The 15,557-nt window shown below is 56.9% G+C and overlaps 1 protein-coding gene across 9 annotated transcripts in view; it reads left to right on the top strand.

Moving 5' to 3' along the window:
* The window catches only part of Znf516 (zinc finger protein 516), a 104,576-nt gene that overhangs the window by 36,518 nt on the left and 52,501 nt on the right, over nt 1–15,557 (top strand). For all 9 annotated transcript variants that reach the window (XM_040271926.2, XM_078029864.1, XM_078029869.1 and 6 more), the window contains one exon: nt 7,524–9,466. In XM_040271926.2, the coding sequence (XP_040127860.1) occupies nt 7,690–9,466 (1,777 nt within the window). In that variant the 5' untranslated portion in view covers nt 7,524–7,689. The remainder of the gene's footprint in view (nt 1–7,523; nt 9,467–15,557) is intronic.

A 15,557-nucleotide genomic window follows, 5' to 3' on the forward strand; every position in this document is an offset into this window, starting at 1 on the left:
TGTGAATGCAGCCGATTGGGATTCTGGATGCTGCTTGTTCAGTCCTCCTTGCTGGAGTGGAAGTGTGGCTGGTTCATAATGGATTATTGATTGGTCTGAGGACAGCAGCCGCCGCAGGCCTTGTCGTCAGCCCTGCTTGTCCTCCCAGCAGTGAATGCACAGTGATGGAGCTCGCGGGACCCTGGTCTGGGGATTGTGAGCCTGATTGTTAATCTCCCTCGGAATGGTTTGTAGGGAGAGGAACTCTTCATTGTTGTTGGGGAACTTCCCCCATTTGTGCAGATAATAGGCCCTTTGTCTCGGTGCTAAGATAAGCTTGTCCAGGATGTTAATGATGTATTTTAATTCCTGGCTCATAATGCTACAGTGTAGCTCGTGAGGCCGATTCATTGTCTGCAGGAGACAAACTGGCACAGTGCGCAGCAGAGCCCGCTGCACCCACTGAGCCACGCCCGCCGCCGGGCAGATCCCAGGCCTGGCAGGAGTGCCCTTCCCAGGGTCCCCAGTGAGGTGCTTGAGAGCAGTTGCCCTTTTCCTTTCAGTGTCACGTGCCTTCAGAGCCCGGGTGCTCCTGGCTGTCGGCCCTGTGGATACCGTAGGCATTCTGTCGGAGGGAACTTCTGTTCTGAGGCTTCTTGGAGGGGCTTCGCCCTGCCCTCATGAAGCCATCAGATTCCCCTGCAGCCCACTCTCACAGTCTCTGTTCCCAGAGATGGTACCCGTGGCCCCGGCCCCTGGACATAGGCTGACCTGGACGTTCAGCTTCTCTGCAAGGGGCCTGCAGGGGAGACAGCCAGGGGCCGGTAGAGCCAGGCAGCTGCAGGAAGCCAGAGCGGTGCCATATCATGCCGGGGCAGTGGGTGCACGAAGGACCTGCCTGGAGGGCACTGGGGGGTCTCCAGTGCTCCCTTGGGGGAGCAGGATGGTGCCTTCAGCTCCACAGGCCCTTTGCTGGGGATACCTGCAGGAGTCTGACCTGGTGCTTCACTAGTTAAGAGCTGGGCTGCTTTGGACATCACTCTGAATGTACAGTGTGTAGAATATTAGCCTTTGGGTTCTTTTTTCAGGCTCAGGTTCTGACGGTGGTGTTAACTTCACTAGGTTCAGCAACGGCAGTACAAGACCATTCAGCTTTTGTTCTGGTTGAATTCACAGAGTAGAGAACGGTAAGACTTCCTGTCCATTCACAGGCATGCTTACTATGTGAAAATATCTTGACGTCTTTCCCCGACGATGCCATTTAACTGGCCAGAAAATCATTGTTTAAAACATGGAAGGAAACCCTTCACAGCTTACTGGTTTTCTACGCTGGGAAGAGGGAAGGGGCCGTGGCGAAGGCCACGTGGAACCGGGCTCACTCACTGGCCTTCCCAGGCGACTTGCAGCTGGGCTCATGGGTGGACCTGTGCACCGTCTCTGGGCGAGTCTTTCAGACACCGGAACACCGTCTTTAAAGAAGAATCCGTTGAACAAGTTCTCTTTGGTTGGATTTTTCTTTCTTGGACTTTTGAAAACTAGAATGAATGAAAGGTGGTTTCCCAGCCACCCTCCTTAGGACCCTGGAGCGTCCTGGGCCTGGGTGGGAGTAGGTGTGGGAGGCTGAGCAGCTCTGCTTCCGCTGTTTCGGAGGAGCAAGTGGGGTTCATTTGATTTCTGGGTAAAACTTCCAGATCCTAATAGTGCAGAGTAGCCGTGGAGCACCAGTGGACAATGCACACTCACCTTGAGGCCAGCCGCGCTCAGCCTGTTGGTGCATTTGCCTCCCGGCTCTGTTTTTTGTGAGTCACCTCTGAACATTTGATGACACATCTCCAAAACCCAGGAGCTTCTGACGAATCCCCAGCTTCACAGAGGAGCCGGGATTCCCAGACGCTGCCGGACGCCAGCTTCCATCACAGGCCTCGAGGCCAGGCGTGTTGGAACGTGTCTGATGTGGGTGGTCCCATTCATATCAAGTCACGTGCCCTGAAAAGGCGCGAGCCGTTTGTTTAGATGTTTCTAATTGACTTCCCAGCTGCTACTCTTGTCCCTTTGGATTTATTCAGTCAGATATGGTCAGTGCGGTGACCACCTGTCTTTGAACCCTGCAGACGCTGCGCTCATTTCTTCAGTCACGGCGGAGGTCCGGAGGCGCTCACGTGTGCCCAGGGCTCCCGCCGTACTCCACATGCATTAGCTTAAACCTCCTAGGAGGATTACAGTATAGGTCTCCTTCTCTCAGTACGTTTTGAGATGAGGAAATGGAATGAGGAACAGAGAGGCCCGCTCGGGGTCACACAGCTGACCTGAGTGGATGGCAGGGCTGGATTTTGACCCAGGTAGCCTGACTGCCCCATACAGCAGCTTTGGGTACCAGTCGTCCATTCGTCTGTCCACTGGATGGTTAAAGTGGGTGGCAGGGCCATACTTGTGATGGTGGGCAGGATGGCCACAGGAGGTCAGGGTGCGGGGGTGTAGACTGGGGGTGCACACCACGGTGGGGGTTCAGGTCCGTTGTAGGTCGGAGTGCAGTGACTGGGCTCCTGTTAAGGGTGGGAAGGGACTGGTGGGAGTCTCCAGGAGGTCTGATGGGCCTGGTGCGGGCAGGGAGGGAGGCAGGTGCGGGCACTGGAGGCTGCATGCTCATGGTTGCCAGGGGGCGTGCAGCTTCCTGAGTCTATTGTTCAGCCCACACTGGTCTGACTCCCAGACTCCTGCCCTGGAAGGACCTGGCATTCCTCGTAAACACAGCGCTCCTCCCTCCCTGGCCTCCTGGGAGCTTCTCCAGTCTCAGGCACATGGTGTGTTTATGGTGGCACGTGCACAGGTGCGGTTCCTGCCTGGCTTGGCGGCTGGGCCTCCTCCTCAGCCTTCCACTCCTCAGCTCCTGACCTGCTGAGGGAGGGCGAAGTGCTCCTGGGGAGCGAGCTCTTGTTTGTGCCTGGTCTGCCTCAGAAGGTGCTGGAGCCGCTGAGGAGTGTCTTTCTACTGGAGCCGGGTGGGGACTCCCCGTTGCAGTTGTGGTGTAAAAGCCCTGTGGCTGGTCACCGTGCTTTTCCTTCCAGCCTCTGCATCTGAGGTGTTGGCTGGGGCTCTGGGAGCCTGTCGCCACGGTTGCACCGAGGTGACAGGGCTCTGCCGTGCTGGTGCCCAGGCTCTGCTTGCCTGGGGGGAGCTGTTAGTTGGAACATGGGCCCCTAAGTTCATCCTGGATCCACCGAGTTTCAAGAGTGTCAGTTCGCTTCATCTGTGTGGTCTGGGCAGCGAGAGGGGAAGCAGGCCTGGCTGCGGCATGCGATGGCTGGCCCGCGAGGCAGGGCTGCAGGGCTGCGGGGCGCGAGCACTTCTTAGTGCTGTGGCATTTCACCTTCGCCTTTTCTGTTTGGTCCTCCCTCTGCCTCTCCTCTACTGCATTGTCATGTATTTTTTTATGTAGCAAAGATACATTTTTCTTAATAAACATTTTCTTTTTCCCATTTTTTATAAGTGTGATTGAATTACCCAACTTCTTACAAATGAAATATGTTAGTTTGAAAATTACACAAAGCATTTTTAAAAAGTATTTTCACACCGTTCATCCCCTCGCCAGAGAAACTCATGCCCACAGAAGTCCACTGGAAATCTATTTTAACTCTCTAATCGGCAAGTCATTTTTATGCCAAAACAATTAAATCACAGCCTCTTCAGCAAGTCCCCAGCATGAGCCTTGGAAAGTTTGTAAGGCATCTTACAATGAAACCAAAAAGAGTTCTTTCCCGTGAGCCCTGTGCTGGGCGTGGTCCCGTGCTTGACGTGGCTCTGTGCCTGGCGTGGCCCAGTGCCTGGCGTGGCCCGTGCCTGGCGTGGCCCTGTGCTTGTGCGCACGTGGACAGCAGCCTCTGCGGATGCACGCGCCCTGCTGTCCTGCTCACACTTGCGTGGCTGCGGCTTGGGCTCCAGTCTGGTTTGGGTTGCCAGCCGTGTGGACTAGTTGTATAAGGTTTGCAGCTGCAGACCAGCGTGTCTTGGGGAACCCTGGCAAGCAGCTCATGTTGGGCCTGATGGTTTGAGAGGAAAACGGCAGAGTTGGTGGGGGAGACGCGAGCTGTGCCCTCTTCACCACAGGGGGCTGCTGTGTGAGCCCCTGGCCCCGAGGGAACAGGCAGAGCTGCTGCAGACCCTCCTGGCCCACTCGGGCTGGGGCCTCGGAGGGCCAGCCAGCTGGAATGGGACAGGCATGCCCTTCCTGAGGGTGGCCACCCATGTCATGTCCTTCAGGTGGAAGTTCTCAGGACTGCATTCTTGCTCCTTTTTATTTGGAAGCAATGCCCTGGTCTAGGTAAAAACTTTTTGCCTGAAGCCAAAGGAGAAAAGAGCTTGGAGATCTTGATCTGGCCCTGAGTCACCGGAGGAGGGTTGCCTGCGGGAATTGGTTTCGGGCTGTTTCTTGTCCCTGGTACTGGGCCTCTGAGTGGACGCAGCCTGGTTCACGCCAGATTTCCTTAGCAGGAGGGAGTTCGGGATCCAGCTGTTGCTACGCCCGGCACTTCTCCATTAAGCGTTTCTGGTTTTTCCCTGTAGATGATTTTAAGTGCTTTACAAACTCCTCTGCTGTGCTCTCACAGGGGTTAATAGCAGGGCTTGTTCTTGAAAGATGGGGGTGGGAAGAAAGAAAGTAGAGAGCCGAGCAGAAGAGGGCTGTGCGTGCCTGGGGCCCAGGCCTCCCGTGGGCCTTTCCTGGTGAGTCGTGGCTCCTGCTGGAGTTTGGGCAGAGCTTTAGGCTAGTTTACGGGAGATCTAATGGACACAGAAACTTTTCCAGGCTCTGGGCGGGGAGGCCAGGTGTCCAGCTCTAGCTGGGTCCATCCAGGCTGTCCTGGGGAAAGGGACAGGGAGTCTAGGGACGGAGATGGCAGCACGGGGCCTTCTCCTGTGGGCCCTGGGGAAGGATGGCAGCAGTGCACTCATCCTGTCGCCCAGCTGGGGACCTGGCCGAGGCAGCTGAGTCAGGCCGGTGGGGCAGGCCTGTGGCCCACTTCTTGAGCAGGCCTGTGGGCGGCAGGGCAGGTGGAGGGGCCTGCTGGGCTGCCAGGGCCTGGTGAAGTCTGTGTCCTCCCCGAGACCGGAGCAGGGCACTGCCAGAGGTGCAGTGGGTTTTGCAAGAGTGGTGCGGGCAGGGCTGTTGGTGCATGTGATGACCTCAGGTGGTCTCCTGACCCTGCTCCTGAGAGACAGAATGGGCCGAGCGTGTGCAGGACCCCCGTCCCATGAAATGTGCCAATTAGTGGGGTCCTGGGTGGAGCATGGCTGAGTAACTGCGATGTGGAGCTGGGTCTTCAAGGCTACCCAGCAGCTGCTGCTCTGCGCCCTGGAAAGGCAGAGCAGATTGAAGAGGGCCCCCCTGGGCGATGATCCCTGCAAGTCTGCACCTGAAAGATCGCTTTGACTTCCACATGCACTGGGGCTGCTGCTCGGGACCCCTGCCCAGTCCAGGCCTTGTACTCTGGTGCTGGCTTGTGCAGTTCCAGAGGATCCGAGAATGCACTGACTAATGTCCTCTGTGGACAGACATTAGTGGAGCAGCAGAGTCTACAAAATTACTTCGGAGTCACCTCGGGCTTCAGGTTTTTTTTCTCCATAAATTTATTTCTATATAGTTTTTTAAATGTGTAAGATTTTTTATACTGAATTTGGTCAGTAAGTTTCATAGAAATAATACATTCAATTCATAATTATATGTGTTATGTCTAATCCGCATTTTGGGAGGGTAGTCAAATGCGGGCTTCGTGACAATCATTTGCCTTAATAAATCATCATGAAAAATTAAAAAGCCACGCAGAACTTATGTTAAGGTCTAAAAGTTTGACAAGTACTTTAACTTAGTGTCTACCGAGTTGCTGTTGAGACAGGGTCATGGTACCCGTGTGTTTTCCTGGTATTAGGACTTTTGCCTTTTGCCCTGCTGTTGGGGTCGCTGACTCCGTGGCCTTCTGCTGTTGAATGGCGACTGCTGGTGCGTCCTGGTGTAGCGAGTCCCGTGTGCCTATTTTCGGATCTGCTACTCACACCTTGTGTTTTTCCTTGGGCACCTTGGCACCTGGCTGGAGGGCTTTCTTGAGACACTGAGGTCTGTGATTCTCAGTACGATTTCCACCTGTGCCTGTCTGTGGGCAGAGGCTGGTGTGTGGCATCTGGGCCCTCGTGGGCGGACAGATGTGCTGCCTTCGGAATCCCTGCTCCCTGGAGAATGGGTTGGGGCGCTCCTGTCACCACCACTGATGTCTAGCACACTCAGGCTGATCACCAGTATTCCTTTCTGCATCTGTTTCAGTGAACAGGTCGGGGTTGGAATGGACAGGGTGACCTGGGATGCACTGCCTGCGGTTCAGTGGGATGAGAGCTCCGTCTTTGATGGACTTAGTTGTGGGTACACCTTCTGTGGAATGTACATGTGGGTTCTTAGTGCACACGAGGCTGCACCCGTGTTGCCCGTTCTGCACTGGACACAGCATGGGGGCCGCCGGGGTGGGCTGGCCTTGCCTGTGCATCTAGAGCTGGGGCTCAGGGCAGAATCTCCCCTCTTGCCTGGCTGGCAGATGGCATGTCAGTGGCAGTGACCACCAGGTGGGCTGGTGTGTGCAGTCATCAGGATTCCGGTTCCACCTCTGGAAGCAGCCCAGCTTCCCTGGGAGGGCGCTGGGGGAATCTGGCCTCTGGGAGACGGGGATGAGGTGCACAACCTCATGGTCCAGAGGGACTCTGCCCTGGGATTGTGACACGGTCCTGTGGCCGGAGCCTGGGGCTCCCTTTGTGAGTGTGTGAGCAGGGGTCTAGGAGGGAAGGGTGCCAAAGGCCAGGCCAGAGAGGCGTGGTACCTGAGGTGTGGGTGAGCTCTGGCCAGCACCCGTGCGAGTGGTGCAACCCTGTCACCAGGCAGGGTGGCCTCAGCTCTGGTCCTGGGTAGCGGCTGCACCTGGGAGCTTAGGGGCTATTTCTGTGTCAGGTCCTCGCTCCCTGGTCAGCCACCTTCCTTCCCAGCAGAGGCTACTGCTTCACATCGGAGTGGCATGTCGGTAGAGTGCTGCCTGCAGCCTCTGCGGCTCACATCAGGCCAGCGGTCCTTCCCGCTTCTCCCTGCCTCGGTTTCTCTGCCTCCTTGTTGAGTAGCCTGTGCCTCTTGTGCACTACACACACTCTCCCACAGGCTTTCCTTAGAGACTTGGAATCTTTTTGGGGAAAAAAACTCATAGTTACTTACTTGAATTGCCTAACATAATTAATTACCAATAGTTGTTTAATTAGTTGGTTTTTTTGACGGTACTGGGGCCTCACATGTGCTAGGCAAATGCTGGACTGTTGAGCTGCACCCCAGGGTCTCACCAAGTTGCTCAGACTGTAATTACTGATTTTTAAGGAGGCAGAGAGCACCATGTTCATGGATCTGAATTCTTGTCCGTGTCCGTCTCCTTGATTCAGAGAGGCCCACGCTTCCACGGTTGGCACCGTGACGCTGCTGCTCCCCGCTGCCGCAGGAGCTTTGCTCACGCAGTCTCTGTCTCTTCCAGGTGCTTGCTGTGAGGGCCTCGTTCTCCGCCTGCTCCTGCACTGCCTCCTCGCAGGCCCCTCCCTCGTTGCTGGGCAGCAGCAGCCCCTCTGAGGATGGAGAGGTAAGACGTCCCTTCGGGCCTGCGCCACCGACAGCCGCTCCGCCACCACACCCCCATCCTCCCCATGGATCGCAGCAGAGAGGCCGAGATGGAGCTGAGGAGAGGGCCCAGCCCGCCCAGGACCAGCCGGAGCCAGGAGGTGGACGGGGACAGGGCCGCCTGCCATAGCTGCTGCATCTGTGGCAAGAGCTTCCCCTTCCAGAGCTCGCTGTCACAGCACATGCGCAAGCACACGGGGGAGAAGCCCTACAAGTGCCCCTACTGTGACCACAGGGCCTCCCAGAAGGGCAACCTCAAGATTCACATCCGCAGTCACCGCACAGGGACTCTGATTCAGGGACATGAGCCAGAGGCAGGCGAGACACAGCTGGGCGAGATGCGCGTGTCCGAGGGCCTGGACGGGTGTGCCAGCCCCACCAGAAGCACCTCAGCCTGCAATCGGATGCTGAATGGGGCCGTGCAGGTGGACAGCAGCAAGATCCTGCTGCGGAGCAGCCGGAAGGAGGCTGAGGGGACAGCCAGTGCCCCGGAGGAGGCTGAGGCCGTGGCCCAGTGCTCCTTCTGCAAGAGCCAGTTTGAGCGTCAGAAGGACCTGGAGCTGCATGTGCACCAGGCCCACAAGCCCTTCAAGTGCAGGCTGTGCAGCTACGTGACCTCGCGGGAGGAGTCGCTGCTGAGCCACATCGAGAGGGACCACATCACCGCGCAGGGCCCCAGTGGCAGCGAGGCCTGCGTGGAGAACGGCAAGCCCGAGCTGAGCCCCGGGGAGTTCCCCTGTGAGGTGTGCGGCCAGGCCTTCAGCCAGACCTGGTTCCTGAAGGCGCACATGAAGAAGCACCGGGGCTCCTTCGACCATGGCTGCCACATCTGTGGTCGGAGGTTCAAAGAGCCGTGGTTCCTGAAGAACCACATGAAGGCTCACGGCCCCAAGACTGGGAGCAAGAACAGGCCCAAGAGCGAGCTGGACCCCATTGCCACTATCAACAACGTGGTCCAGGAGGAAGTCATTGTCGCCGGCCTGTCCCTCTATGAAGTCTGCACCAAGTGTGGAAACCTGTTTACAAACCTGGACAGCTTGAACGCCCACAACGCCATACACCGCCAGGTTGAAGCCAGCCGGACGCGAGCCCTGGCCGAGGAGGGGGCTGCAGAGGGCCCCCCGGACACCAAGCAGTTCTTCCTACAGTGCCTGAATCTGAGACCAGCCATGGCTGGTGACCTGTCCCCTAGCGGGCAGGCTGGAAGACGGGTGGCTGAGCTGGACCCCGTCAACAGCTACCAGGCATGGCAGCTGGCCACCAGGGGCAAAGTGGCTGAGCCAGCCGAGTACCTCAAGTATGGGGCCTGGGACGAGGCACTGGCAGGGGACGTGGCCTTTGACAAGGACAGGCGTGAGTATATCCTGGTGAGCCAGGAGAAGCGCAAGCGTGAGCAGGATGCTCCGGCCACACAAGGCCCCCCCAGGAAGAGGGCCAGCATGCCTGGCGACCCCATGCTCTCCAGCCACCTCGACCCCCGGCCAGCAGCACGCCCCAGCCGCCGGGCCACGGCCACTGCTGGCCAAGGCAAGTCCTCCGAGTGCTTTGAGTGTGGCAAGATCTTCCGAACATACCACCAGATGGTGCTGCACTCGCGTGTGCACCGCCGTGCTCGCCGCGACAGGGGAGCCGACGGGGACAGGGCGGCACGTGCCCGCTGCGGCTCCCTCAGTGAGGGCGACTCAGCCTCCCAGCCCAGCAGCCCCGGCTCGGCCTGCGCCACGGCCGACTCCCCTGGCTCTGGGCTGGCGGATGAGGCAGCGGAGGACAGCGCGGAAGACGCTGCGCCTGAGTCTGCAGCAGGTGAGTGAGCACACCCAGGGACCAGGCGCAGGTGGGCCAGCCTCAGGCAGCCCTGCCCCGGGGGCCCCTGTGTCTGGGAACCTCATGCCCAGGGATCCCTGCCAGATAGCTCCTGTCCAGAGTCCCGTGTTGGGGTGGCCACGTGCCCAGGTGTGCTGCCCCTAGAGTGTACCTGCAGCTTGAGCTGGCAGATGTAGACACAGGCACCTGTCAGCTCCACCACCGCAACTTTCACTGCTTGTCCTACGTGCTTTCACAAAGCATGGACACCTGGGCTTCGTGAGTGGACGGACTTTCTGGGCATGAGTAGTTTCTAAGCAAGGAACGTAGTCCTGGTGCTCCCGAGATGTGCTCCCCTTCCCCTTTCTCCCTCAGTTCTGTACAGCACATACACAGGCACACAGACACACATGCCTACTCACAAAGACACGTACCTGCAGGCACACGCTGTGCACATAAATATGTGTGCAACACACACACACGCACTTTCCTTCAGTCTTCTCTCTCAACACCAGACAGCTGGGTCTAAGTTAACTTGAGTCTGTGTGCGGAGGTGACTAGCCTCCTCAGATTGAGGTCGACCTATGGGTGTAGACAGTTAATTGAACAGGTCACTTTCCAAGCAGAATTCACATAGAGATTGAAAGTCGCTTGGTCGACTTTGTTTTCATAATAGTCTACTTTTTATAAATTCTGAACATTTTGATATTCCCTTTGCTGTTTTCTGCCTGGTGTCATTGTTGACGGAAGGTGACATCGTAGTTACGGAACTTAGAAGTCTTTCATGGAGACAGGGCTGTTTCTCTCTTCTGCCTGTAACCCTGCTTGTTGGTGTTGCTTTTACCTGAAGTTCCAGGATGGTGGAAGTTGGGGCAGAACTGTGGAATTCTGTAGTGAGGACGAGGTGTCATTCTTTGGGATTAATCAGGAAGCCCTGCCGGCTTCCCTTCTTGGGGGCGGGCAGGTCAGTCCTTGCAGGTCTGTGTGGTGTGCTGTGTGTGGTCTGCTGCACCCAGAGGCATAGAGATTTCAGCTCTTGAGTAGCAGGGCTTTTCCTGGCCCTGTGAGACCGGGTGAGCTCCACACATTGCATGCAGAGGTGAACCCTTACGCATCTCCACCGTGTCCCACCCGTCACTCGGTGCCCACCAGGCAGAGCAGCAGAATGTGTGCCCTCTCGGGCAGGGTGTGCTGGGGCTCACCCTCACGCTCTGGACCTGACTGCCCAGGTGCAACCCTGGTTGGCGGTTGTGAGGTTCAATTCCTGGTTTCCTTCTCTCAGTTTTATAGCTCTGGCTCATGTTTACTGGCTGTGTTCTAATAACTCGGACTACTCTGTGGAGTGCTCTCTGGTGAAATATTAGGCATGTCCTGTGTCTTTTTATTTTGATTTTGAAGAGTACATTTTTTCTGTTTGGTAGGGCTGTCACCATTGTGACAGCAGGCAGGTGACATGTGAGTGCGTCCACTGAGCCTTGGTAGTTGAGAGTCTGGGAGCATTAAGTCATTTTCACCATGAAGTAGAGCTTATTCTGTTTTTTCTTCTTGGGTTTATTAAATTTTGGAAACGTGTTACTTCTTATAGGCACCGTATATATATATATATATATATATATATATTTTATTAGAGAAATTCACGTATGTTTCACATGATTCTATGACAAGGTATATATTAATGTCTACTTGAATTTAATGCAAATTGGCCATAAAAGAAATAGGATGTTAGTAGCCTGAAGCCATGCAGAGTCGGGCCCACGAGGTCACCCCTGTGATCCCAGGGAGCTTCTTCCTGCAGGTGCGGACCTGTCCCTCATAGCTGGAGGGGTGGGGTCTAAGGTAGCATTGGATGACCAGGTGACGGCTGTTCTTAAGGAGAGAGACCACAGCACATCCATTCAGCTGCTCAGCCTGGGCCTGTGGGGTCTGGGCCAGGCCCTTGGAGCAGCTGATTTTGAATGGAGACCAGGTGTCCTGAGTGCTGTGTTCTGGTTGGCGTTGTGCCTTAAAGCTTGCACACAGCTTTGGAGACTGAGGCCATTTTATATTCTCAGAGTGCTGATGGCAGGACTTGGTGCAGTCCTTAGAGCAGGTTTGTAGGAATTGTTGGGCATCGGAGGCCGCAGTTCGCATGAGAGTCAGCTGGCCCATGTACAGCAGAGTTGGAAGTTCAGAGCTCAGACTCGTGTGCTCATTCCCGTAAATTCCATAAATCATAATTTTAACTGGGGGGAGAAAAAAGTAGAACTGACTTCTAGGCATCAACAACAACTTCTAGGCTGTTTTGGGCCCAGGCCTTTGGGAAGTTCTGGTGGGCACGCCCCGTCTCCAGGAAGGTCTGGTTTACACAGCGCCTTACTGACTCCATGTGCAGTTGAGTCCGCAGGTAAGTAACTGCAGGTGTGTTGCTGAGCTGGGTATCCACCCCTGCTGAGCAGGCGGCAGATAGCACGGTGTGGTGTAGGAGACCGTGGAAGTCCACGTTTTGACCAGGGAGGAGGAGTGGTGAGAGGACATGGTGAAGTTCTAGAACACACATTTCCTAGACAGAGCGCAGGGGGGCTTGGAGGGCTGCCCCTAGCAGAGTGGGTGCTGCTCCACAGGTGTGTGTGGGGACACTGTGTGCAGCCAGAAAGGAGCCTGCTCAGAGGGGTCAGAGCACAGCAATGGCAGGAGCCCAGAGAGGCTGCCAGCAGCATAAGAAGCCGCTTTCCCAGGACGGTGTGGCCCGAGTCCACACCTGGGGCAGCTTGTGGGTTGCCTGGTGTGGCGGCTCTGGGGCTTGGCGCTTGGCATTACTGCACCCTCCCCACCTGAGGTCCGGAGGAATTCCCCTGCCGCTTTTGTCCATTTCTTGTTATGCTGCCACCAGAGCCCCTGGCACTGCCCTCTGCATCTCTTGGTGCCCATGGGGACTTCACGGGAACTCCGGTTCTTGAGGAAGTCCTGGGCAGTCGAGGTGCTGGGAGAAGAAAGGCTGTCCTAGGTACCAGGGAGAGGTAAGGGGTGCTCGGAAGGAGCAGGCCCAGGGAGGCCCCAGGTCACCGCCAGCAGGCCTCTCACCCTGCCGTCCGCCTCTCGGGCCAGCACTCCCCCAGGAGCTAACCCTCGCTGAGTGCCCTGCCTGCCTGGTGGCCGCCTGCGTGCAGGAGCCCAGCAGGGCCGCGGGCCTGCAGCTGCCAGAAGGTTAAGCAGCCGCTCCTGTTTCCTTTTAATAGAGCTCCTGGGCAATTAGCACAGCTTAGGGGAAAGCGGCTGTGTGTGTCGCCCATTGACATGGGATTGAGGGGGAATCCCGGGAACAAAAGTAAGAATGTGCGAGGCTGGGGTCGCCAGAGCACTGGTCCAGGGGCAGCCTGCTGGGCCCGGCAGCCTTCTGAGTGTGCTTACTCCAGAGTTTCCTTCGGGGCTCCACAGAAGGAACTCTCAGGAAGCCTTCTCCCCTGACCTGCTGTGAGATCTGGGAAGGTGGCCGAGTCGCGAGTCGCGAGGCCTGTTCTCTGGCCCACGGTGGCGGTGGCGGGGGCGCAGGCTCCCTGTGGCACTGTGTCCGCCTCTGCCTTCATGCAGTGCTCCATCACTGGGGGAGGCTGTGGGAGACGGGAAGGGTGTGGACCCAGAGGGGAGAGCAGGTGGCTGAGACCAAGGAGGTGCAGCGTGGAGATGAGCTGGGGAGGAACACAGGTGTCTGGAATCCATCCTCGTGGGAGCCCTCGATGGGCGGCGTCATGCCCCGAGTAACAGTCGCTCCCTGGGACGTTCTCCCTGATGAGGGTGGGACCTGGGCACAGAAACTCTGGCCCATGGAGGTCATGATGAAGGTTGCTGGGGAGCAGGCGAGGCGTGCAGATGGACACAGAATGGAGGGCGAGGCCGCTCGAGGGCTGTGAGAGAGAAAGACGTGCAGACTGGACCTCCGTTGGGTTCTGAGGCAGTACGGAGACGCAGCCTGCTCTTGAGGAATGCTCAGGTGTCCTTGGCAGGCAAGGCAGGGCACCCGGAGGTCAGCGGGCGTCCAGGGCCACGCTCCCCTGCGCAGTGCTGTGCACACAGGGCACGATGCTGCTTGTTTTGGGTGTGCTGTGTCCGTGGCACTTCAGAATTACGCTGAGAGTAGCTTCTCGTAAGTGTGTCTCGTAGGCTGACTCGTTCACCACTGGGGTCTGTGCATGGCCTGCGTGCTGATGTTTGTTTGAACAGAAGACTGTTCCCCGTCCTTCCAGAATAAATTTATTGTGCTGTGAAAGATGCCGCACCCTGGAGATTACACCCTGGTGGTTTCTTGCTGCCAGTCCTGGCATGGGGATATAGATGCTCAGTAGTGGAAAACACAGCAGGCATTTGGTTTGCTGGGAAAATTCAGACGTACGATTTATTCCTGATTCTCCTTTTTGACATAAGATAGAATCGTAGAATTTTAGAAGTGGGAGGGAACTAGGAGCTGTCTCATCTGTTCTCCTGTTTTATCCACGGTCAGCTGAGGCACCGGGAGAGTCTCATTCCTGATGCACGTGGGGTAGGCCTTGTTGAAGGTTGGCGTGTTTGTGTGCATGTGAGCTTGCACTCACATGCTGGGTCTTCACTCTCCACTGCTGCTGAGGGCCAGTGGGGACTCCCGAGCTCAGCCCTGGTCCCGGTGGATGTGAAGTCCTTGCCTCATTTCCTGTTCCAGCCTCAGGTCCTGGAGCACAGTCCTCCTGTTGGTGCAGTCTGCCCCAAGCTGGATCCTGCAGTGCCCAGGTCCTTGGTCTCTGTGCAGGCTTGTCATGGGGCCCAGAGGCACGTGGCCAGGTTATTTCAGTTCTTGCTCTGCTGGACCTCATGTTTCCCAGCCTGTGCTTTGTGTGCTGCTGGATCTCACCTGTGGTTAGACGTCACCTTTGCTGTGTGATCCTGAAGAAGTGGTGCTTTTGGCCCTGCCCAGTTCAGGTTGGAGTGGTTCCTTGTTGCTCCTGACTTAGTGTAATGGCCCCTCGTTGTGGGTAAGCAGAGATGGCCCAGGTGGGTTCCTTTCACACTCCCTTCCTGTGAGATGCGGCATTCCATGGAGCCAGGAGGATCGCACCTGGTAGAGAAAGGCGAAGAGAGCTGTGTGTGTCCTGGTGTCCTCTGAGCTGTCCACTGCTGATCAGCTGGGGGATGGGGCAGCGGAGCAGCAGGGCTGGGCTGGCTCCGGTGTAGCTGAGGACTCTGCGTGCCCTGGAAGAGTCCAGGTTGGCTGGGAGTGGAGTCCTGCAGGAGTGGGGCTGTGGTGCGGTGCCTGGGGCAGAGCTGTCTGGGGTCAACACTTGGCCCCTGCCTGTGTCCTGTTGTTGTCGTTCTGTCTGTACCCCTTTGTCACACCCCGTCATGTGTTCGTGGCACTGATGCCATCCAGCTGCCCTCTGTGGCACCTGGGACCCTCCCGTGTGAGCAGTCTCTGCCCCGCAGAACCACCTGCCTCAGCCCTTCACACACGGCGGGGACTCTCTCCTCCCTGGGCGCCCGCTCCAGCCGGGACTGCTACTCAGGGCAGAATGACCTCTCTGTTCCCAGTCTGCAGAGCACTCTGCTATTGGACACCCTCAGTGTGGCCCTCATGTGTCTAAGTGAAGTTTCCTTGGGGCACCGGCTGCGCCCTCTGGACGTCCTGAGGGGCCGCCCACTGGTGAAGGTCTAGGAACCCTGCTCCACTTTGCTGGATAGGTTCTTCCTCAAAGTCCATGATGAGCTGGGTGGAGAGTTGTGTTCTGCAGGGACGAGGTTGCCGAGAAGCTGAGGCTCTCAGTGGTCACTTGGATTGACCATCTAGAAGCTAGGCATCACGCAGGGTGGTGGCACTGGTGATTGCTAACAGCAGTGACTGTGGCTCTGTTTGTAGTTGGCATTAGCTGTGGTGCGTCTCGTTCCTCCGGAGTTTTGGTGGAAGGGATCACTGCGGTTCATGGTTGGTCGGTGCTTGGTACTTTTTGAGAGACACCAGACTCGTTTGGAGGTTGCCTTTCTCAGCTGTGACTCGTGGTCACTGTGTCCTGGGGCCTTTTCTTTTGAGCCATGCATACTTTGGGCCAGGAGTAGCCAGCAGCTGAGCCTGTCTCTGGTACACAGTGGCTGA

The sequence above is a fragment of the Ictidomys tridecemlineatus genome, chromosome 13 (assembly GCF_052094955.1).
Source record: "Ictidomys tridecemlineatus isolate mIctTri1 chromosome 13, mIctTri1.hap1, whole genome shotgun sequence".
In the NCBI taxonomy this organism is placed as follows: Eukaryota; Metazoa; Chordata; class Mammalia; order Rodentia; family Sciuridae; genus Ictidomys; species Ictidomys tridecemlineatus.